Below are 25,618 nucleotides of genomic sequence, written 5' to 3' on the forward strand. Positions count from 1 at the left end.
CATTTGGTTCCATTTGTATACTGCATGGTTAGAGCTACAGACCTGTAACCTAAGGGTCCATCATTTGGAACCCTTTGTTTTTCAATGGTGCAGAAATAAATATCCAATGTACAAGCTCACATTGCATCATATTGCAACCCGTTGTTAGCCTGTAGATCTGCAACTTTTTGCTATTTCTCACTTTGTTTTAATATTATTCTGTTTTTACTATGACATTTCCATAATGTAGGGACAGCAGGTTGAAAGGGCTTAATTTATGTACTTTATATTCAAAGCATGGGGAGTAGCACGCTGTTTTATCTTATGGTATGATTCTACTGTATGAATCACCCTGCTGGGAATGTTACAGGTTGTGGAGGTTTATTGGTATACCTGATGGGCAGGATGAGTAACCAGCTGTCAGTGGTTCTCAAACTTCTTTATGTCCAGGACCCCCAAATTCATGTTTATTTGCCTGCGGACCCAATACAAAATATTAGGGGCGGCGGTGGCTCAGGGGGTAGAGTGGCCGGATGGTAACCGCAAGTTCGAACCCGTGCTCCCCCAGAGTTAGTGTCGAAGTGTCCTTGAGCAAGACTCTGAACCCCTAATTGCTCCTGATGTGCTGGTTGGTGCCTTGCATGGTTTCCGCCGCCTCCGTGTATGAATGTGTGTATGAATGAATGGGTGAATGTAATGCACAATCTTTGTAAAGCGCCTTAAAGGTGCTATATAAATGCACCAGTTACCAATCAAAACAGTCATAAATACACAGATAGTTTTTTAGTAATACTGTGCATGATCATAACACTAGAGGTTCCAGTAATGGGCAGCTTGTGTTACCTGGCCCAAAAAAACGAATTTCTAAAGAGATCATCTATTTATAGATCATTGTCACTTTGGAATAACCTGCCTCAAAACCTCTGTTGCATTTACAGTAAATTAACGTTGAAACAGCATCTAAATTTCCATTTGATACTGTGAAGTGTTTTGTTTTTTGTTTTTGTTTTTTTCGCTCTCACTTGTAATTTGTATTTGCTTTTATCCGAACTACTGTGTTGAATACTGACTTTTTAACAATTATGTATTTGTAATTGTATTTGTATGTATTTGTAATTGTATTTGTTTATGTTTACTCTTATCTGGACCCCAGGAAGACTAACTGGTTGCTATGGCACCAGCTAATGGGGATCCTTAATAAAATAAAAATCACTTTTTTGTTTAATCCTTTTAGCTCAAGTGTTGCTTACATTTTTTACATAGAAAGTATCCAATCAAGCAATCAATCAATCAATCAATCAATCAATCAATCAATCAATCACTGTTTTCAGATATTTGAAGAGGAGCATAACATGTGGTTTCTGGACAAAGGAGGAGCACTGGTAGCTGTGAAACAGCCGTCTGTACCAACCAGACACTTGTGGTACGTTACTTACAATGCAAATTACTCTCATTTGTCCCACTTCTCTAATATATTATTACACAAATGCCAATTTCTAGGTCCATTCTTCATGCTCTCAAATAATGAGTCAATATGTGATGCTATTTGCTAATACCAATACGTCCAATGCCATTCTTCCAGCAAGTCTTGGGAAATATAATTCTGAGATTTGTATTTCACTCCACTCATGATACAGCCCTGCGGCCATCGACCCTCTTTTAGTGTTTTCATTAACACATCGCCTTCCTCTTGTCAAAGTGGGTGGCTTTTGCTTTGCCTCTGCAGCGCAGACTAATTCAACTGAGAACAGATCTTCTCTCCAATCACTTTTTGCAACAATTTTTTTAAATTAGTTTCTGAAGCAGGAAAGTGTAGCCTGCCGGGGGTTTGTCTCCTAACCCAATTTAACTGCTGCGGTGGAGGGATCTAAAACAGATAGATAGATAGATAGATAGATAGATAGATAGATAGATAGATAGATGAGGAGAAAGAAAGAAAGAAAGAAAGACAAAACATTTCTCTAGTCTGAATAATGGATGCATGTCAACACTGTTCCTGGTGTCAGTGCTATTAGCCAGATGATGAAGGCAGTGCATGGGGGGAGGAGAGCAGTACAGTACACACTAGGCCTCAATGCTCTCATAAGCACAGTCACACTCAGGTAGCCGACTCCTCGTTGTTAGCACTTCTGCAGCCACGTTGATAAGCTGTCAGAATCAATAGAGCCCGTACCTCGACAGCAAAAAGCCTCCCAAGTCCCAACTGTTACTCTCCCCCCCTCATCCTCTCTTAGCCTTTTGTAGGTCTGCAGTCGAACATGAAACAGTTCTTTTCTTGTCTGTTTCCACCTCGCTGTGGACTTCACCCGTGTTCCCCGACGTTGCGTTTTTCTTTTCTTTCCCTCCTTTGATACCAATGTCTTTTCATGTCCTCTGAAAATGCCTTCATGCACCCTTTTCTTTGATAGTCAAATAGGCTATCACATTCATATGCCTTTTATGCTCCTCCTTTTTACCCCAGGCTACTGTAGCTAATTGCGGCGCATGTAACCGTAGACTTGCCTATAGAGACGAGCCAGTCATGCTGATCCCTACCTAGATCCCCCCTATGGCCTGCCTCTAATGCCCGAATTATGCTCCATCCTACGAGAGTTTATAGTCCATATACACGCTCTCAACGCGTTGCGGCAGCGCTGCGTTGGGAATTGTAGATCGCCATATTTTCTTTGCGACACCGCCATGCAACAAAGTACAACACAGGTTTAATAGAGAGCTTTCTCTGTCTCTCTCTCTCTCTCTCTCTCTCAAACACACACACACACACACACACACACACACACACACACACACACACACACACACACACACACACACACACACACACACACACACACAGGGTCAGCTTTGACGAGGGGAGGCAATGGACCAGACACAGCTTCTCTTTGGTGCCCCTGTTCGTGGACGGAGTCTTGGTGGAGGCCGGCGCCGAGAACCAGATCATGACGTAAGCTTATCAAGGTCTTTTCGTAGAGTGGCGGCGGGTCGGCGTATTAGGGAATGGCTCGTTTCATTTATTTATCCTTTTTTTGTGGTATCTGTTATTAAACGGAAAAGGGTGGGTAGTTTGGTTTAAGAGTGCAGGGGGGAAAGTGTCAATTCGTTTTAGAGGATGAGTCATAAAGGCTGATGTGAGTCCAACTGAGAGACGCTTTTGATAGATGAAGTGTATGATGTCATTACGAAGGATTGCTCAATCAAACATTAAGCTACAGTATACTGTTGTGCCGACAAGGGCAGGATACAGACAGGCCTTGCCACTTCACATTAGTTTAACTATCTGTTGGAGCAGGATGCCTGAAAGTGTACTTTTGCCATAGTCGGATACGGAGACCGTTTACAGCACTGTTTCTCTAGCCTGGCTAATAAACCAGACTATAAATAAATAAATAATAAAATCACACTGTCGTGTGCCAGCTGATTCGCATCTGGCTTTAGCCAGGCTACCGTTTCTCAACGTCAGGTCCAGGGACTGCCAGGGGTCGAAAAGGACCACACATGATGGAACCGAATGGACCCTTATGGGTCAAGTTTGATTCAATTTGTCTACTCTCAGAGTTAAATAAACACTGAGAATTTTGCAGTGTGGATTGGGGTCACAGAGATAAGGTCCATGGGCAAATGGGGGTCCTTGAAATGAAAAGGGCTGAGAATCGCTGCTTCTCACAGTACAATACAATATGTCTTCTCAGACGAAAATATCTAACTGTCTGCTCTTCCACTGCAGTTTCTTTGGACATTTCAGCCACCGTTCCGAATGGCAACTCATCAAAATAGACTACAAGTCCCTGTTCAGCAGAAAGTGCGCAGAGGAAGACTATCAGACCTGGCACTTACATAATCAGGTGAAATATACAAATGTGCCCTTTTCCCTTCACTTGTACGGTCCCTGTCATGCTGATGTTAATGCCACGAATGAGTTCCGTTTGAAATCATTCCGTCGCCTCGCTGTGTCCGCAGGGTGAGCCGTGCGTGATGGGCCAAAAGCAAATCTACATGAAACGCAGGCCGGGAAACTACTGCATGCTAGGAAGAGACTACGCCAAACTTCTTTCAGCGGAATCCTGTATCTGCCGGGCCCATGACTTTGAATGGTAAGAGGAGGTTTGTCTTTGACAGTGGTAGATACACTAGAGGGTAGCACAGGTCCATAAAATTTGACCCGGTCCAAAATGGGCCCGGTGATATCTAGACCGAACCGAACGGAGCCGAGAAACATTCTAATTTGCCGCAGGTTTTCATAGTAATCTGCGACCTACAGTCGCAACTATAGTAACTAAAGCTGTTAAATAATTGTAGTGGAGTCAAACGTACAATAAAGGTCCCTGCACACTGCTGCGTTTTGGGATTTTTAGCTGCGTTTTTCTGTCGGTTTTCCGAAAAACGCGTCCAGTGTGCAACCACCTTGAGATGTATTGGAGAAGTATAAAGGTGGCCTTACACTAGCCGATTTTTTTCAATCTGAAATCTGATAGCACCACACACTACAGGATAATCGGAGCGGGGCAGAGCAAATATCGAACATTCATGTTGATCGGGCCGATCCCGATCACGCTTTGAGCGGTCGGGCACCCCCCGAGCGTAAAAAATGCCCGATTATCGGCTAGTGTAAGGCCACCTTTAAGCTCTAAAAAAATGGAAATATTAATTTTGAGTTCAAAGTGGGCCTACCCTCAAAACTGCACTTGAGTACAGTACTTGAGTAAATAAATGCACTTATAGTTACTTTGCACCACTGGTTGTTCCAAATGCAAAACACAGAAGCGCCAGAATGTTACAAAAAAAACTGAAACATACAATAGGAAATCAATTGCAGTAATAGTGACTATAGTGTGCTTTTATGGACCATGCAACAGCTGCCACAATGTAGTTGTGGTCAGAGTTATCTGCATGCACATGTTGTGCAGTTAATTTTGCAGGCCAATTTTCAGCCATTTAAAATAACATTATGCAGTGCCAGTGTCTAATTCATTTAGTAATTTACTATTTGCAATGCATGTTTTTTTCCAATAATCTGATAAGTTTGTGGATCATTCTGCACAATTTGCTCATATTGTCTGCCTGCATGCTTGCTATGTTTATAATACTGTTGAGTAAGTAGTTTCAATTTGTATGCAAATCCTGGACTGGTGTTTTTTTTATTTTTTATCTTGTAATGGCAGGAAACATAAAAAGCCATATGGAACTTGAAAAGAGAAGGTCAGAGGATCTCTAATTAGTTTCCATTGAACACAGCGACTGATTTCTGTTTGCCTCTCCCTGAGACATAGTGCAGTAGATGCAAACGCTGTCAAAGGCACATAGAAAAGGAATAGCAACTTTTACAAACAACACATTTAGAAACAATGTCAATTGTTTTTGTGGAATGCTGAAAATAAAACCATAAAGGCTTTTTGAAGCATTTTTTTTGGAATAGCCACATAGGAATTACACAAAGAACAAAGTAAGCTATAATAATGCAAAACCCTACCTTCATTTTTGCATAATTGTGTTCAAACTGCTTTCATTTTCCAATTATGCTATTAATGAGACGTTGGCATCAATATTTCTTGCCGGGATCAAAAATAAAAATAAATAACACCCATTCCAAGGGAGTTTTATTGTGGCCCAATATACTCTTGATTATACTTTACACTAGAGTTGTTCAATGAAGGACGGAGCATCTTTGTTTACAGTATGTGGAACTCTTGACAATGATGTGTTATCAGCACGTCTCATCCTGACATGGACAGAATGCTGGCCCCAGAGCTCGTTATGCCTTGACAGCTCGTTAATGAATAGCTCGCAGTTTCTTAATCACGCAGCCAAGCTGGACTAGTCAGCCACAGCCTTGTTAGTTTTGTTTATTTGTTCTGGCTCAGTAATTAATTGATAAATCAATGTCAGGACCGTTATTAGAATGGGCACTTGCTTACCTTGCTTTGTGGGGTGTAAATCATGTTCTGATTGGAATGCTAATGCCCGATGTGTGCCCGCGTTGTGCTCCGTGCCGCGCGGCGAAGATAGGCGATTTGCAGGATCATGACACGTCGCAGCACGATGCGTCGTGAGCTTGTAACTCGCTTATCTTCGGTGCACGACACCGGCACGGCAACTCAGTATAAATCACCCTTTAACAGGCAACTGAGCACCAGGCCTTGTGTTATGTACGGAGCTAGACCCCAGGGGCTCCGTACGTTGGCTCACACTTTGTCAACTACAGCGCTGCGTAATCAATACATAATAATGATGCATCTCTAATGCTAGGCAGGGCCTCTGGTCCCCGGGATCTACGGAGATAGATAAGCCAGGGAACATGCTGTATGACAATATGTCCCCCTCTCTCCCGGTATACCGATATTGATCAGGCAAGCTGTGTGTGGATGTGCTTTATTATTATGTGACAGTGATTATGGATATGAGCGACGGGGCGACGGCAACTGCAGGCCCGCCTTCTGGTTCAATCCCTCCACCGTGTCCAGGAGCTGCAGCATGGGTCAGAACTACTTCAACAGCACCGGGTGAGTTGGACTGTATACAGTTACTGTTGATACTGTAGTACAATTCAGGTTCAAGTTAAAAGGCAGTGTCCCAGATATATAGTCGCCAATGCGTATAGATTTCTTTCTTCATTAATCGTAATCGCGGCAAAAGTTTAAAATAATTTATTTGAACTGAAGTCATATAGGCTAGCACATCCCTGCCCACAACTAAATTGAGCCCACAACTAAAGTGAGAACAAGGGACAAGAGTAGAATACCTCAATATTGTATTTTTTATTTTAATAAGATATCTTTCCACAGGTACCGTAAAGTAGTGTTGAACAACTGCACCAAAGGAGTAAAAGAGATGTACACGGCCCGGAAGCAGCAGTGTCCAAACCGACCTCCAAAGGGTCTCACACTGAACACCAAGGATGGCAAACTGACCGCCAACCTGGGCACCAATGTCACCTTCCTGGTGCACCTGGATGAGGTAGGCATGGGGCATCCATAGAGTATATAAAAGGATAGAGACTGAACTGGCGCGAAGCTCCGCCCCCCCCAGCTATTCATGTCAGTGGAAGTTGCTCAGTGGCGTTTTGAAGCACCCGGAAGACTGCCGGAAGTACCGTCTCAGAACGTCTACTTCCGCATTTGACCACCAAATTTTGGTGGTCAAATGCGGAAGTGCAACCGAGCGCTCAATGTTAAAGCCCAGCTGCACGGGGTTTCCCGGTCATGAATCCACGGGTCCGCCTGTAGTCCCTCCTCCTACCACTAGGGCCCAGAGCTTCAACGTTGAATAGCCTCACTGGCCCCTTGGGGGCATCCCATGGGTTGCACAGAAGCTTAAATGCAGGTGCAACAGGGCGGATGCATAATTATAGCCAATTATGCCACCTGTGGACCTGTGCCCTAGGAAATAATCTATCTAAATCTGGAGGTGTACCTGATTATTACACAGTATGACTCCCTACTTGGTTTGTTTTGTACAAACATAATTAGAAACATTGAGTTGGTACGAGCTTCACTTTAAAACATGACATGCACTGTTGCATTTTTACTAAGCAAAAAGTAATACTGAACAAAGCTAAATCCAACAACACGTTTGGGGCTCACCAAGCAAGGGACAAGGCCGCCCGACCCGGGGCAGAGGAAACCCCCACAAAGCAGGGCATCCACAGGGTGGTTTGGCACATTGCGACAAGGGTGCCCACCACCGGAGGGCACTGTGCCCAGCCTGGTCCCCCGACTCTGGTCCCTAACAAAGGAAACACACAATAGTTAAAAAACAGAATCAACGCATACAGTACATCAAAATGAATGAGATGACGAACCTGGTTGGTAAACATTATACACAGAAATGGATTCCCTGACACAGCTAATATTACTGACCATTGGAAAAACCTAAAACTGTACTGAATGTCCAGCCAAGCAGCACTCTAAAGGTAGTGGTTCTCACAGTGGGGTCAATGGACCCTCAGTGTTAGGTTACTCGAAATGCAACCTTGCAGGTCTGTAACTCTAAGGGGGTCTTTCATTTAAAGACTTTGAGAAACGCTGCTCCTAAGGGATGACAAACGGTTTCAGCCCAAACAAAGCAGCAGCATGCACCGCCACTATACTCACACATACTGTATACCACAATGTCCGAAGGTCACTGCAATACATGGCTACAGTTGGGTGCCACCGATATTGTCTCTTATCATTTGACCCATTTAGGCCTGACCTTTCCAGTTTTCTGAAATAAATATTTTCACGATTTTTCAAAAATAGCAGACCTACAAGCTCGTAGCGCGCCACTCGGTGGCGCGCTATGAGCTTGTAGATCTGCTATTTTTCAATAGCTAAATTATAACATGTTTAAAACACCAAAAGGGGTTCCCGCCCAAAATGGGTTAACTGTCCGCAGCAAAAAGAAAAGGACAATATCGATGGCCTCCAACTGTAGTTCACCTACACACAACACCACAGATAAACCAGAGCAGACCTATCAGTCAGAGTAAGCAGGAGCACACAGAGGCTGCTCTGATAACTGGTTAAAACCAAGTCCCTCGGCCCAACAGGCAAGCTGCGGCTGAACGGGAAACTAACTTCCATGGAGAATCACAGTAGAGACACTCATTCAGGTGAAATTCCCTGGTGTCTTTATATGGCAGCTCTCAATCACACAGCTGTCTATCGTCCCACTAATGGGAGTGTGCGAAGAATAATTATAGGAGTGAAATATACTTACAACCTGCTACACGCACTCGCGCAGCCGCACGCACGCACGCACGCACGCACGCACGCACGCACGTGTACTCTTTGTTTTGCTGCAGTGGAGGTATTGCTTTTGTATTGAATATGTGGAAGAAGTCATTGTACTTGTCTATGACTGGGAATCCATAATGAATGTATTGTTTGTTCCACGTTCGAATGAAGACGCGTTTAAGAACTCACCATGAATGCTAGCAAAATTTGATCCTCCAAATAGAAATCAGTTGTGGATCTGAGGAATGTAGCTGCAAGTGGCATGATCCAGTCTGAATATTGTGGGAATCTCATTTTAAACAGACAGTGTAACGAAAAGAACATTTTGTTGAAATAGCATGTCTACAATCTCACAGAAAGCTTGTAGCTATAATTCACTATTTGACATATAGGGTTTCAGTTTATAAATACTATATTACTGTATAGAACGTAGAAAACTACAGACCAGGCTGGTCTGTTGTTATTGTTCTCCAACAAAACTCTCTAAAGATTAACCGAGCCAAATAGAACCAAATATCATATAACCCACGCACAGCAAGGCCACTGAAACCCAGACAACAGTGATTGATTGATTGAAAACTTTATTTCAGACACAATGGGTCCATATACAAACAACAGGGAAAAAACAAGACACAGTCAAAACAAAACAACAAAAACAAAACAACAACCCAGAGATAGCCCACTGTATGTATCAGGCTATTTTCACTCCAGGCAGTCCGGTCTTCGAAAACAAGCCCAAAAGAATCAACCAGTTTTACCACTTGACGACTTGAGCTGAGCCCTAGCTATTACTGCAGCTGTTTGAAACTGAAACGTGTTGCTATGTGACACATGTGAGCATTTTTCAAACAGTTTTGAAACACAAATCTTGTATGTATAAAAAAATCCTGTCAGATTGGCGTACTGTATGCAGACAAATATACATTAATTTGGGGGTCCTTGACATGAACATGTTTGAGAACCACTGGTTTAAACAACATTAGGAAGCAAGCCCAAACAAACTACTACTCAAGCTATACTTTATAGACCAAAGCAAGTCACTGGCAACACTGGAGGAGACCCTGTTAGTGAGCGAGAAGAAGCTCTGTGTTCAGAGCGAGTCGTGGTGGAGTGCTGCAGGCTCCCATGGTGGTGTTAGACACATTGCATTAGATTCAGGTGGAATTTGTTCCTAGGAGCTTGGTCGATGTCAGCGGCAGTAGCGCTTTCCATCCACTGTAACGGCTGGAGGTATAAGTGTCTGTCCCCAGGGCTCTTGTCCAAGCCCAGTTGTCATATTACTGTGTGATGAGTTGAGGAATTGAGGCCTATTGGTTTCATTAACCCGTTGAGACCTGAGGCCGATTCTAATGTCTAATCCTAAATCCTAATAATCTTTTGAAAAACGTATGCTGCTACACAGCGGTGCTCTCAAACTGTCATGTATTTGCCCGCCGATCTCAAAATATTTTGTTCGAGGGAACCCCAGAAGAAAAGAGTTGAAAGAGTTGTGTGGCTCATAGCGCCACACAAGGTGTTGTACAGTAGACCTGCTATTTTTGATTAGCCAAAGTATAAAATAATGGTTAAAGTGGCTAAAATCTTAAAAGTCTCTCCCGGTCTTAATGTATTAAGAGGGGGATTGTCTGGTAGCTGTGAGAGGAGTGGTGGAGGGAAGGTGGTAGGTGGTATAGTAATGCGATAAGAGAAGGGAAGGTGTTAGGCTGAAGGATCCTCATGGCGACGCCACTGCTTTGGGGAAAATCCTCAGGATCACTTCAAACTTTAATTTATATTCATGAAGACTGAAGGCAGTACTTCTCTGAGATAGCAAATTATCCTAAATATTTAATGTGCGGAAGGTACAGTAGTACCATGGTGCACATGCCGATTCAAATAAATTGGGGGGGAATAAATAAATAAAAATCTTAGAAACAATGTGTAATGTTTTGTGATTGGATCTGCACTTTCACGAGGTAAAGTTTCTAGGTCAAGCTATCTGAATTGGCTACAAAGTACTAACAAATGATTGCAGTTCATGTAACATTGTTCGGCAGGCTTTTTGTCTCATTACTGTATTTCAAATGAGGAAAAAACATGTTTTTTTAAGCTGAGTGCAGTTCAAATGACCCTAATACACTTTTTATGAAGTCCCTGTTGTTCAGAACATTAATTAATTTATATCATAGTTGCTTAAAATTGAGAAAGAAGTTAAAATAATGTCTGTTTCAGTTTAGTTGCTGTTGCTGGTCCACAAGATTATGACCCGGGCATTTGTTTTCCTTATTTAATCACAAAGATGGAAATAGCATCATGGTGATTAGTAATCCCTGAGAAATAATGTACAGGAGGAAATGACCTTGATGATATGTATTTTTACACGTTGTTTCAGTTTTGACAGTTCTACATATACCCACCATGGGACCTCGTGTGGGGCTTTGGTTCAAGCAATTGTTGTTAAGAGCTGTTCTGTGTCGCTATGGGAGATTGCGCCCTCTGGCGTGATCACAGAAGCATTGCATGTTAAACTCAGAGGCAACCTGAATGTCTGGGTCTGACCACCTGGACGGATAACCCCACCCCATGGTGCATATTTCCGTGGTTATATCATTCAATCCGGAAAACACTTGAGCCTCACTGGTCTGTTATTCATTTCATATACCACATGGTAGGCTGGCAGGCTCGAAGCTACAAGGTTAGCGCAGGCAGCAGGCTCCAGGAAGGCCGCTAGGTGGGAAGCCGGGGCTCTTGTCTCATAGCACTGCGGTGAGCAGGCTGGGTGTCACGCTAACAAGGGTCTGACGACTTGATGTTAGTGTGGCGTGAGGCTTCAGGAGCTGCGGTAAGCTGTGCGGGAACAAAGCAGTAGAGTTGCATCGTTAGAAAGCGGCAGGGCGCGGTGTCCTCACTACCAGCGGTCTGACGACTTAATAGTAGGCAGTTACCAACTCCGGGCCAAAGAAGTGTAGAAGCCAGGGTTCCCGTCTGTCGAAGGAGAGGATGGCGGCTAGGCTTCGTGCTGACAGGGTCTGTAGACTCGATGTTAAGAGGAGTCAGGCTTCTGGAGTTGTAGTAGGCCGTGCCGGGGGGAAGCTGTCACGTCGAAGGGTGAGGTGCTTCGTATCGTTCTACCAGTGGTCCTTCGACTTAGCTAGTAGGCTAGGAGCTAACTCCAGGCCTGGCGGCCGGCTATAGCAAACATCATTCGACGGAAAGCTAAAGCTGGAAGCTAGCAAGGGCTGCAGGTTAGCTAGCGGGGCTGTAGGCTAGCTAACTGATGTCTGACTACTGGGAGCTAAGCTAGGGGCTAGCAAGGCTAGAGGCCATTCCGAGAGGCTGCGTCGACCAAAGCTAAAACTGGGAGCTAGCAAGGGCTGTGGATTAGCTGGCAGAGCTGTAGGCTAGCTAGCTGATGTCTGACGACTGGAAGCTAGGCGCTAGCAGGGCTAAGAACCGTGAAATTCCATGGTACAAGTCGCGACTCGTCCGTTTGAGGGAATCCGAGATTCAACAGCCGAAGTGATTTCTTAGCAAGTAGTGTGATCTAAGGCGCGATTCATACTCCTATTTTAGAGCCGAATAAAAGTCGGTTTGGCTCTGTAGAGCCTACAATGTGACGTAATTTGAGGTTCGGGGGGGGCGGGTACCGTCCTAAAGTCGGCTCTTCTGTGCTACTGAAATTGTCTGACGAGCCGAAATCATTTCAGCACTACAGCGCCGAAACAACGATAAAATAGGAGTATGAATCGGCCCTAAGCAGAAAGATGGAGGAATGACATTCCAAGACCCCCGTTATATGGGGAGCCGGGTCAGTGACCTCACCTTGAACGACAATGTCACTATCCAATAAGAATTGTTTGTTCATGAGTACATAGAATGTTCTGTGTGTCTGCGCCACTTGGTGGCTGGATCCCATATGACTCTTCGACAGGAGACTAAGCTAACTAATTGTTGTGGAGTAAATGTAGGCTATAATATTTGCCTCTGAGATGTAGTGGATTAGAAGTAAAGTGGGTAGGAACATTTACCCCTGCGTAACCCAGGCACTCTATACTTAATCCTTTAATAAGCACATAGTTGTATCACAAGTCTTATGACATTTTGGTTATAGCAGAAGGTCATAGTACATGCAGTATTTTTCAATCAGCACAGAAGCAAGTTGGGAATCTTATTGATGATGCCAGTGGTGTTGTTCACCTCTAAGTGACATCTTAAAGGTTTGCCATCCTGAGACCTTTAACTTTTCTAGGGAAAAATGTAAATAGACAGCAACGATGTGGCACTCCCCCTGTCATACGGCCAGACATTCAAGCACTGACTGCTTGCTCCTCTGCATACAAAGGGATCTTTCTCTCACCTTGAGCTCGGTATTCAAGTCCAGTGCAGCCTGGGATATAGGTGCCTGGTGAGATTAGCAAGAACAAAACATGTTTTAAAAAAAATACTATTCGCAAGCCTTTTGGGCATGAAAACTACTCAGCCGTTTTCCAAGGCTGATGAGCTAGTGAAAACCACAAACCACACACCTGCAGTTGTGATTAGTTGTGATTACTTTGCCTGCTTAAATACACGCTGAAATCAATTCTGACTCATATCTGATATTGTGTTTTATTACTGTGCAGTACCTGTTCATTTTACATCAGGACCCGTCTTTTGTGGTTGAAGCCGTTTTCTGCATTTACTTTGCATGTACAGTAATTGTGCCTCACACCGGTTCTGGAGAACAGCTGATGTTGGGACTTTATGTCCAACAATTATGCCAAATGGCGATTGTTGGACTGTTCTCAAGTTGTGTGAAGGACAGATCATACATTTGTGGAATTTATTGATAGCCACTCAGTTTGATTCCTGTCTGTTTCATTATCTCTGTCTTTGTCAGTCTGATTTGCTTCCCTTCTGCAGGCCAGGCTTAAATGTATTAAAATGCAATGTTGTGTTTGGAGAAGCACATCAAATGTTTTTATTTATTTATTTTTAGTCAATTTAGATCGCTCTTATTTTTCCAGACTATTGAAATTCATCAATTTAATACAGTGGGTTTATCTTCAAGCAATAGTTTCTTCTCATCTCATTCACTTGTAATCCGACTGCTAGGATTCTGTCGAAGGAACACTTTGACCCCTGTGATTCTATTTTTTTGTTTTGTTTTTCTTGTTTTTGTTTCTTCACCAAATAATAATCACATTCAGGGAAACGTTTCCATACTCCTTTCAAGTGTCATTTTCTTCCTTTCTTGCATTTTTGAGGTTCCACTGAAAATACAGACAGCTCCTTGGAAGTAATGATCAGACCCCGGCCAGCGAAGGCTAAGATTGTCACAGTGCTGTGTGGCTTAGTGGCTTCAGGTTGACAGTCTCTGAACAAGCACTGGCTTTGTGTAAATCAGCCTCCACAACAGTGCCTTTGTTAGGAATCAACATTGCTGGCCAGTTCTAAACGCTCCCCACTGTACTGTCTTTGGGTATGCTCGGCCCTGGAGTGACACACACACACACAAAGGGTGACATTTAGCCAGGCAGAGGAGAATCAGTCTCATGTAGATTAGGTGAATCCCATCATGGCTGGCAGAGGCACAGAAGAAAAGACACTGGATGCCGAGTGTTGACACTGAGGCCAGTGACACCAATGATGTTATTATAATGTACACACAGCCAGTATGGCTTCTAATGCACAGTGAAATCCATAGGGTTCATTTCACTTTTCATTCATATTATGTAGGCTATTTGGCATGCCGACCCCCATCATAAAATATGTTGTGCCAGCTAGGGAATCCCCCCAAAAATGTGTTGTTAATTGTTGTTAATATTCCAAATGTGTCATAATTTTTCAAGGTTTTGAAATTATAAACTCCACAAGTTTACGCTTGTAAACCAGCAATTTTCCAATAGCAAAGTATTAAAAAAAATGGGTTGAAGTGGTTCAAGTGTTCCTCAATTTTTCTGGGGACACCCTGGAACCCACTCAAGGACCCCCCGCGGGGATCCCTGCCTGGACCCCACTTTGAGTACAGCTGATGTAGAGCATTTGCAAATCGAACTACTGTATATGTCCAGTAAGTGTACAAATGGAACCAAATGGACCCTTACTCATTTCACTTGGTTTGTATAGGCCTATGCTCTCTATGTTAAATGAACACTTCTGACTTTACAGTGTAATGGCAGCACTAAAGCCCTACCCCTCTTCTTCTTCCCCTAATTCCCATGTCCATTTATTCAAAGAATACTTTTTCAAGCCAACTCACCTGAAATAATCCCAGAAGCCACTCTGTTTATATGAGCCAAACCTTGTATTTATTATGTTATTTATTTATTTATGTTTTGTACCTTTCACAGCACACAAAACAGAAATGCAGTTAGCAAGGGATAGATGGAGCCAGAGAACAGGGAAGTGGATATAAACAATAGTTTTAAAGCACTTTATTGTGTGTGCATTGCAGCAGTACTGCCCAGTGGTGGGGATAATGAACTACATTTACTAGAGTATTGTAGGAAAGTACAAAGGTACTTTTACTTGAATTGAGTATTTCCATTTTTCAATGCTTTATGATTCTATACTCCACCACATCACATTATCTATATACAGTAGCATGCTGAATGGAAATGACAAACAGATGACACACAGCTATATGTTCTCTGCATTCAGGAGGTGTAGTTTACAGACTACATGTAGCATTCAGAGATTATGGAATAGTTGTCTGGCTCAGAGAGTATTTTACTTACGTAATATATATATGTAGTATATTTATGTACTATAGCGCTACTGCTTTTGCTTCAGTAAAACAAATAGGGGTAGTTGTTCCAGCACTGTTGGCATGGGTGTTACAGATGATGCTCCCAGTGGCATGGCGTTACAATGAGCCACTTCGTCTTCTTCTTTTCGTGTCTTTGAAGCATGTGGTTAGATTTCTTTACACAGTCTTTTGCATTATTGTTGAACTCCGCGAGATCTTTTAAGCTGCATGGGTTGGGTAGTAGAGGGCAGACACTTGGGAGGGAGGCAGGGAGTTCACACTCGCATGCAGGCCTGGGGGGATAAGCACCAGATTTGGTTCTCTGTGGCAGCTGGAAGCCACCAACGCCATCGTGTGCTGATCCTCACTGCGTGCCAGATGCAATTCCACAGAGGCACACGCACGCACGCACGCACGCACGCACGCACGCACGCACGCACGCACGCATGCCGACACCATGATGCATACCAAGCAAATCGTGTTGGCATGGATGTGCAGATGCTCAAACTCACAGCATGTAACATTTTCACCGCATATGGCTCTGCAAGAGGCTATAGCCGTCCATAAGAGAGAGAGAGAGTAAGAGAGTGGCGACACTAGCATTGACTCCCATTGTAACAATGGAATGCGGAAGTGCTCATTCTATCTCAATGCGATAGTTCCAGCCATAGGAGCAATGTTTGGAATTATAGCCCATATACATTATGCACCCGCTTTGCGGCGAGATCAAAGCGTGTCGCTACTCTCCTACTCTACACTCTGGGTCAAACCACGTGACTTCCATTGGAAAAGCGGCCATGAAACACATACGGAACAGAGCATGTTCGTCTGATATGTGTGTACAAGGCCTCTGTCTGTCTGTCTGTCTGTCTGTCACCAGATTTCTTGTGCACATTTGCAAGTAAACCAAGGAAGCAACTCCTAGTATATATTATTTGTTTTCACGTACATGTTTAAAATACATTTTGAAATAACATTTTAATTTTATAATAGAGCTTTCTCATACAACAGTGTCAAGCAAAAATGTTCAATCTACAAATTGGCTATGTCCGCTATACATATTTAAAGTGTTCAAATTGGTTATTTTTTATTAAAATTGATATTTAAAATATTATATATATATTGTCGCACCCCTATATATTTTTGTGTCACAGGGTGACTCCATGAAGACCAACATCCAGTTGGATTTCGGAGACGGCACGGCCGTGTCCTACTCCAACCTGAGCTGGTCGGAGGAAGGAATAAGACACGTCTACAAAGCTGCGGGGATATTCCGGGTGACAGCGCTGGCGGAGAATAGCCTGGGCTATGACAGCACGTCCCTCTATCTACATGTTACATGTATGTATGTGCCCGGCCCGCTGCGCTAGTGCGCTTCCTGGAGATGACAGCTCATTTCATACATATGCATGCATGTGTGGAAACCTTGCATTCCCCCTGGCAGGGGGAAGAAAATAGACCTATCTAAGACCAGGACCTACAAAGACCTTATCCTATGGATCCAATGTAGTAATGGTTTAGTCCCTAGCTCTTGTTAATACTTTTTGTAGGTTAGATATTCATGAAAACCCATAGACCGACTTAACCGTGCACTTTCAACCTGGCGTCCCTATTTTGGGAATGCCATATTATATTTTCCACAAAGAAATCCGAACATTTTAGAAAGACAGATCTACTAGCTAACTAACACATCGTATCATGGCGTTATTGTGAGCTTGTCGATCGGCTATTAATTCATGAAAACACATCCAATGTAGATATATTGAGATACAAGGTTTCTGGCCAACAGTGATATGATATGCATTCATTATGCATTTGACTGGAGGGTAAGACAGGAAAAGGCTCTATCTGCACTCGCCGACAGCCAGGATGAACACATTAGCTGTTCCAGTCTGCAGTCCACAGTGGTGGACAGAGTTAAAGTACTGGAGTATACTTGCTTTAAAAAAATACTACATGCTTTGAGAGATACTTAGGTATTCAAACCAATAAGTACATTTATTATTTTAATATCACTGTATCAATGTATTAAAAAAGGGGGGAGGTGAATACTATAGTAAAGTACAGATAGAATATAAATTACTTAATAAAGTACATGTAGTTCATTACTGTCCACCTCCGGCAGCTGATGGACTGTAAACACCATACGTTCCATGTTGTTTTCTTATGGTAAAGCAGCAGCCTAATAGGCCCTCAAGTATTTTGTACGATTATGTACGTATGGAGAACATACTGTACTTGTACATCAGGAGAACAAACAGCACCCGAGGTACAGTACCGGCTGATTGATAGTTAAACAAATTATTCACACCATGCTGTTCCATGTTGAAATGAACCCAAGCTATCCCAGCTAGATTCTCCGTATTTACAATCTTCAAGAATAGGCCGTTTTCTTGGCACCACTACAACACTTCTTCTACTGTACCTCAGAGAGGGAGGGAGGGAGGGAGGGACGGACGGACGGACGGACGGACGGACGGACGGAGCACAGAAGTATTAGAGTTACACAGTTACAGATACGGAGTACTGTCAGATACAGCAATACAACGGGAATAAATAACAATAAGAAGCACCATCAATAACAGTCCACAAAAGTATACAACTACTGTATACAAGTTTCCTGCACTATGTAGAAAAAGACCAGGTTACAGTGTCCGTCTCAACAACAGTACAATAACCATACCCGGCCTAAAGTGTCATTAGAAGTCCTTAGTACACCTTTTATTCCACGTTTTTTGACACTTGACCTGGCAGAGCGACCAATGTGTGTCTCATTGTAAATCTTCATAGCCATACCGACAGAACATGCCGGTACAGGACATTAAGGCTTATACAGTTCCACCCGGGGTAGGTGACTCTATTGTTTCCTCTCCTGCTCAGATGCCCCACTATGGGCTATATACAGGCTCTATATACATGTAGGCTCTTCTTAAAATAAAAGAGCCTGGTTAGTGCACTGCCCATAATCTCCTTGTGAGCCGCGAGGACTTGTGTTTGAATTAAACTCCCTTTCACTTGTTTCCTCAATCTGTGCCCTAGGCTAGTACACCCCTCCACCCAGCACGTAATTCCAAAGAACGGAACACTGGCCATAACTGTCTATGGAGGTAGATATGTTGCAAAATTTGTGAGCAAAGAATATGCGATCTGAACAGTTGTGATAACAGACCATCTGCAACATCTTGTCAGTGCTGTGCCGCTAATAGTTTAGGTGCATAAATCAAGAAGAGCACACATCACAACTACCGGTAATTACCAGTTATCCAAGAACACAGTTCCACAACAATGGCCAAGTGAAAGGTCAACAACGTATAATTAATACTAAATAAATTGCCTTGTCTTGAGAAACATAAAGGTTCAGTCAGTGCAGAGCACATGCTTAATTGCATCCTCATCTTGATTCCATTTTAATTTAGCCTTTTCATACTGATACTGTAGCTCCGGTTAGGGTTGTCCCGATCCGATCACGTGATCGGAAATCGGGGGCGATCACCTCCTTTTCAAATGATCGGAATCGGATCGGGAGCAAAGAAACGTGATCGGGACATCCCTAGTATCAATATTACATCCATGTCATGATATTAAACTGGATATTGTCTGTGATTTTGGATAGTACTATTGTAAGTGTTATAATAAGTGTTATTAATATCGGATTGCAATCCGTGATCGGAATCGGACCGGGAGCAAAAAAAACGTGATCGGGAGTGAAATCCCTAGTGCCGGTCTAATGCATTGTTGCTATAATTTGACGGCAATGAACGTTGACAATGTTTATGTCAATGGATGGATGGAGAAATTCAGCGAATGCGGGGTCGAGCGCAGGTGGTCCTTTTAGTGTCATGCAAAGTGTTTAGCTGAGAATTTCTGGAACCAAATCTCTCTCTCTCTCTCTCTCTCTCTCTCTCTCTCTCTCTCTCTCTCTCTCTCATACAGTACACTACACACGCACAATGAGCATCTGAAATGGGGGATAAAGATTAGTTACGGTTAAACAGGATGAGCATTAACAGAATCCTCAGTGAGATGAACATGGCACATTGCATTGTCACACAAACCTTTAGCTGGAGTGTTACACCGGCTGTTGGAAAGTTGTAACTGTAAGATTACTGTTATGCCACCCTAGACCTCTGTCAGCTCCCATTTAGTCAGGAAGTAGGGGTTGTGGAGTGGGACATTTGGTATATAGTCCTTTTTATTGGCCTAAAATATTGTCTATATACACATTTCATGAATCCACTTGCTGACCGGCTGTCAGCATTGAGCAATCTTTTTTATAGGGGTTTACACTGTATGTGACCATACCATTAACATCCTATATAAGGCAAGATTTTCACATTTTCATTATACTTTATGTAGCATGTGACATGTCAAACTAGGGGGTTTTCATGATTCTGAATCAATTCCAAGCATTAGTTTTAGTCACAAAAAAAACACTCTTTGGGCTAAAAACGTCCATAGCCACTTGCCCAAATGTGCCCAAAATGTGCTGACCTCATCACATTTGCGATGACTGCGTCTGCTATGGCCATGTTTTTAATGCAAAACTAATGCTTCGAATGGATCCAGAATCATGAAAAACCCCTAGTTTGACACGTCACATGCTACTTAAAGCATAATAACATGTTTTTTGACATGACATTTACATTTGTTACATTTTTGCCTTATATAGGATGTTAATGGTATGGTCACATATATCCATGCATGTATATAGACAATATGTTAGGCCATTACAAAAGACTATACCAAATTTAGCACCTAAAGCACTAAACAAAAGAAGCCTGTTGACTGCCAGACTAATTGTGTTCTTAGAAGAGACGAGCACAGTGTTTCTCCCCCAATAGCGTGAAAAATGACTTGAGACATTTTTTTAAATGTAGAATATTAATTATTTGGTTGACCCTAGGACAGAACATTTTGACATGGAGTTACATTGCCGAATGAAAGTCAATTTGAGGGTCCATAACATAAACATAAGTTTTAAAACCCTTGCCCTAGTGTAAACCACTGTTTGGAGTTCTTTAAGTCCATTTCTTAGTTGTCATCCAAACTCCATTCTCTACAGTGACCAGTGGCCATTACTCACTTTCCAGGCAGTGGTTTACTCAGCATTCATTACATTCTCCTGCTTCAAGATTCCAAATGGCACATTCCCATAATACAGTGAGTGCGCCACAATGTTATTGAGAGGGAGTCCATCATTGGGAGGGGGAAGACATGCTGCTGTCTGTCTATTGGATTTTTCTCATGTGTATTGTCTCCCCAGTCCCACAGAGGCCTCATTAGCAGGGCCCTCACATGCTATTGATTGCTCCGTGGTGCTCCCTCTCAGGTCCAGTGGAGCATGTCCATCTGCTCGCCCCCTTTGTGGTCATCAGGAACAAGGAGGTGAACATCACAGCGGTGGTGTGGCCCAGCCACTCACGCACCGTTACTTACTTCTGGTGGTTAGGAAACAACACGGAGGTAAGCTCTGTTCACTTGGAATAAATCCTGGCCCTGTCAAATGAGACCTTGTGTGCTCCCTAACCACTTTCAACCTATTTTGGGCACGCCATTCATTGTAGGGCGAAAATCTTAAAAGAACTACAAAGAATTACAAAAAAAAGCATAATTTCAAAATCATGATGAAAGTGAAAAGTGCCCATTTTTGCTATTTCGTATGTCAAAGGTATAGACGGGGCTTAAGTGGTTAATAAGCACTTTGTGGAATTGATATTGCTTGCCTTATTGACTTGGTTTATTATCTGCACAGCATATTACAAGACTCATTTGAAACGTTCTGTATGAATCATTATCATTATAATGGTAGCTGACTGTAATTATAAGAAATACCAGAATTATAACCGAAAAGGCCATGGTGTTTCCAGTCTCTGTTCAAAGTAATTCTAACCTCATGAAGTGCCTTGTAAATCTAGAGCTAATGTCGATTCAAAAAAATATATGAATCGTGTGCCAATTCCCGCAGCCGGTGATAACATTGGAGGGGAGCGTCTCTTACACTTTCCCCACTGAAGGAATGCACACCATCACAGTCCAGGTCTCCTCTGCTAACGCCATCCTGCAGGACACCAAGACCATAGCCATCCAAGGTCAGACTCCTTTCTCTGACTCTTGTTCTGTTGTGATGACAAACCTAGATGGAAATGATACCTGCACTATATTCTTCACACATCATGAGGCACAACCGTTTTGGTCGGTAGGGTAAGAGATTTTCTAAGTGTTACAAAGCTCTATATTGTGATACTACTCATTGCTAATAGTGTTTGTTCAGTAACAGGAGTGTCCATGTCTCTCCAGCTTTTTACTAAACAGAACAGTGCATTTTCAGGTCAGGCTACCAATGTTATTGAATTCAGGATAGAGAATGCAGTCAGGATACAGATTAAACAAGTGGAATTGTAAGGCGCGATTCATACTCCTATTTTAGAGCCGAATAAAAGTCGGTTCGTCTCTGTAGAGCCTACGATGTGACATTTGAGGTTCGCGGGGGCGGGTACCATCCTAAAGTCGGCTCTTCGGTGCTACTGAAAATTTCTGACGAGCCGAAATCATTTCGGTACTACAGCGATAAAATAGGAGTATGAATCGGCCCTTAGTGATGACACAAAACTAGTAGCAGACAAAATTGGTACTGTTACACTATTCAAATTAAGCTGATAAATGGCTACTCTCTCCTGATTGGCTGACATTTACTCACTATACCTGAAAATGTATTTTCTTTTTATTAAAGAGCTGGAGAGACTGGGATACCTCTGTTACTGAAAAAACATTACTATCACTATCACAATATAGTGATTTCACCTTTTAACAAAATACCTTTTGTTTTAACCAAAAACATATCACTTATTATCCCACCTTTAATACAATGGAACCAACAGCTGCAGTGGTTCTGCATGGTCTCCTTACGCCTCCATTGATGAATGTAGACCACGTCGTCACGTATATAGGGACACCTACTGGCTGACAAGTAGTTTAAAATCCGCCCGGGAGTCCTGCTGGACCTGCAGGATCCCAATCCCAACGCAGGGCTCTAGTGTGAAGCTCATAAGAGCAACACCTCCCCCAGGACAAGGGGGGTGCATGGGGGGGATGCCTATCGGCCCAGTGGTAGAAATGTGGGCTTTCATGCAAGATGCCTGGGTTTGAATCGAGGCGTTTAAAGGATTGCAGCTTTAAACATATTTGTTAGAATGACCAAACATACAATAATGTGATTCCACAAATTGAAGCAAAAAGAATAGCAACTGATGAGTGTAGGCCTCAGGTGCTGTACCCGACATATTCCAAGCATTGGCATACGCCGCAAATCGTGTTCCTTGTTGACGCGTCATGCGGCAGCACGCGCGGCTTGTTTATCATTGCGTGTTTGCAATTACGTATCACTGCTTATGACATCACAGCACCAGAGGAAATGGTCAATTCACCCGTCCTGCGCAGCTCACGTTAGTGCACTACTGTATATGGAACATAGCCTCAATTGCACCTTCTTAAACTAAATTGTGTTGTATATATATATATATGGAACATAACCTGTGAAGCTGTTCACAACAAGTTTACCTAACTTTGCTACTGCAGGGAAAACATGCACATGTTACTACGATTGCTCTTTCTTGCACTCTTTATTCTTTGTTTGCTGTGCTTGCTGTGTTTTTGTTGTTTTGAATGTTACGCTATCTATGCTGCTGCGTTATCTGAAGGAAGCCAAACAAAAATAAGTTTTACTCTTATGTACACAAGATGTACTGTAACTATAAAGTACAACCTTGAACCGTTGTGTCCGTTTGAGGTGAGGTGAGGGGTTGGGCTTCCCGTGGCCTGTTGAGCCGTGGTCAGGATCTCGTCCAGTTCCAATGTTAGCTTCAACTTAGTGGGGCGCTGACGGAGGTTCGGTTGAACTCGCCTCGTCCTGTCGCAGACGTTGCCCTATAGGGTGGATTACGTCAGATTACATCGGTAGTCCACCTTGCCATATAAGGGCGCCCGCGTTTCCTCCGTCAATTCTGCCCCATCTCCCGAACACTGTCAGTCAAGTTATTTTATTCTCAATTGTGTACAAATTATACTGAAAAAGCAGCACTCCTCCTTGAATAAATAACTTTCTGCACCTCTGATGAAAATGAACACACAGGTATATGATTTATTACCAGTGTATTAGCTGTGACATTTTCTAATTATCTAGAAGTGCATTCTGTACATTTAGCCAATTGTAAGTTCTGGCGGTATATAGGCGAAAGCTTGCCGGCTTTATCAGCAGTGTTAACCACCTGAAACTTTGCTGGAGCAAAATGACAGTCGGTGAAACTCCTTGAGAATAATGGCCCCTGGATCAGACTGAATTAATGGGCGGTTCTCCCTTGACTCTCCTTTCGACAGAGTTCTTCAAATCGCTACTTTTATCTTTCTCCCCTAATCTGGACGAGTTCAACCCCGACATACCCGAGTGGAGGCAGGATGTGGGACGAGTAATTAAGAAAGCACTGCTCCGAGTAAGTCTGCATTTCATTTCCTCCGTTTTCTCCTCTCTCACTCTCACTCTCGCTCTCGCTTTCACTCTCGCTCTCTCACGCACGCACGCACGCACGCACGCACGCACGCACGCACGCACGCACGCACGCACGCACGCACGCACGCACGCACGCACGCACGCACGCACGCACGCACGCACGCACGCACGCACGCACGCACGCACACACACACACACACACACACACACACACACACACACACACGTGTCGCCACATCTACAGTACTTATATCTTTCTGGTCTGTTTCCTCCACTCCTTGCCTTTACAGTCCACCTGGCTCTCTGCAGTGGATGTACTATAAGTAGGCTACTGTACTTAGGTACAATTTTGAGGCTACGTCAAAGAGGCAAGTAGTGTACTTTTTGTTCCACTACAAAAATACAGCTCTCAATTATTATATTATGAGAGCTGTATTTCCTAATTACTCCTGATTTCTATTATTAAAACAATACCGTATACTAAAGCTACATGAAATTAGCCGATCAACGGTGTGGCGCATTGTGAACTTGCACATCTACGATTTGGAAAATGATGCACATATACTTTTGGTATTTCAAGTAGGCGAATACTTTGATACGTTCACTTCTGTACAATTTGAATACGGGACATTTTGCTTGAAAACAGAGTATCGGTACGTCTACGTTGTGGTAGTGCTACTATACTTTTACATATTTAGCAGCAAATGCTGGTAGTTCTCCCAGGCAGCGCTGCGCTGGCTGTGTGGTGCAGTGAGCGGACGGCCTCCGGCTGTCCTGTGATTCATTATCACAGAGGTGCGATGGGGCCGCTGCTGCTCCCCTCTGCTGAGGCAGCTTGATGAGCACTAATTCCTCAGTTTGGAAATGCTCACAGAATTTCTAATAATATGTGCCAGGGAGCTCTATAGTCAAACACTGAGGACTGTGTGTGTGCGTGTGCGTGTGCGTGTGCGTGTGTGTGTGTGTGTGTGTGTGTGTGTGTGTGTGTGTGTGTGTGTGTGTGTGTGTGTGTGTGTGTGTGTGTGTGTGTGTGTGTGTGTGTGTGTGTGCGCGCGCGGTGGGGGGGGACTGGGGAGGGGTACCTGCATTACAAATTATTTTTGTAATGAGTTTGGACCCGGTGGAAAGACGTGACGCACACATCTAGAATCTCGACGACAATCAAAGGATGATATGATTGTATATTTGTGAGGGCCAGTAGAATTGTCCCGGTTCTCACTTGTTGTTTTATGGTTTTAAAAGATTTGGGGAGTTAAGCTTATTGTGAAAATGATTCAGGTCGGTGTTGGGCATAGTAACTGGGTTTTATATATGAAGTCAAAGTCAAAGTCGTACGATTAGTCACAGACGTTACCGCAGTGAAATTTGTTCTCCGCATTTGACCCATCTCTTGGAACGGTGAGCCGCAGCGTGCGCCGCGCTCGGGAATCATTAGTTGATTTGACCCCCAATCCAACCCATTGATGCTGAGTGCCAAGCAGGGAGGCATTGGGTCCCATTTTTACAGTCTTTGGTATGACCCGTCCGGGGATCGAACCCTGACCTCCCAGTTTCAGGGCGGACACTCTAACCACAAGGCCACTGTCTGGTCTATATAAGAATCTGCTTTTATTCTTTTATGTGCTTGTGTTAGATGTGAGGTAGGGAGTGTGAATATGTACATGAATGTTAGAGCTGAGTTTGGGAGGTTTTTGCAAGTCGAATTTTCCAATAGAT

The 25,618-nt window shown here is 43.3% G+C and overlaps 1 protein-coding gene across 2 annotated transcripts in view; it reads left to right on the forward strand.

Annotated features, from left to right (window-relative positions):
* The window catches only part of sorcs3a (sortilin related VPS10 domain containing receptor 3a), a 176,463-nt gene that overhangs the window by 129,059 nt on the left and 21,786 nt on the right, over nt 1-25,618 (forward strand). For both annotated transcript variants that reach the window (XM_079499905.1, XM_079499904.1), the window contains 10 exons: nt 1,311-1,402; nt 2,816-2,923; nt 3,704-3,821; nt 3,937-4,070; nt 6,363-6,476; nt 6,759-6,930; nt 16,554-16,740; nt 20,729-20,862; nt 21,365-21,488; nt 23,773-23,885. In XM_079499905.1, the coding sequence (XP_079356031.1) occupies nt 1,311-1,402; nt 2,816-2,923; nt 3,704-3,821; nt 3,937-4,070; nt 6,363-6,476; nt 6,759-6,930; nt 16,554-16,740; nt 20,729-20,862; nt 21,365-21,488; nt 23,773-23,885 (1,296 nt within the window). The remainder of the gene's footprint in view (nt 1-1,310; nt 1,403-2,815; nt 2,924-3,703; nt 3,822-3,936; nt 4,071-6,362; nt 6,477-6,758; nt 6,931-16,553; nt 16,741-20,728; nt 20,863-21,364; nt 21,489-23,772; nt 23,886-25,618) is intronic.

The sequence above is a fragment of the Electrona antarctica genome (genome assembly GCF_951216825.1).
Source record: "Electrona antarctica genome assembly, chromosome: 4".
Taxonomy (NCBI): domain Eukaryota; kingdom Metazoa; phylum Chordata; class Actinopteri; order Myctophiformes; family Myctophidae; genus Electrona; species Electrona antarctica.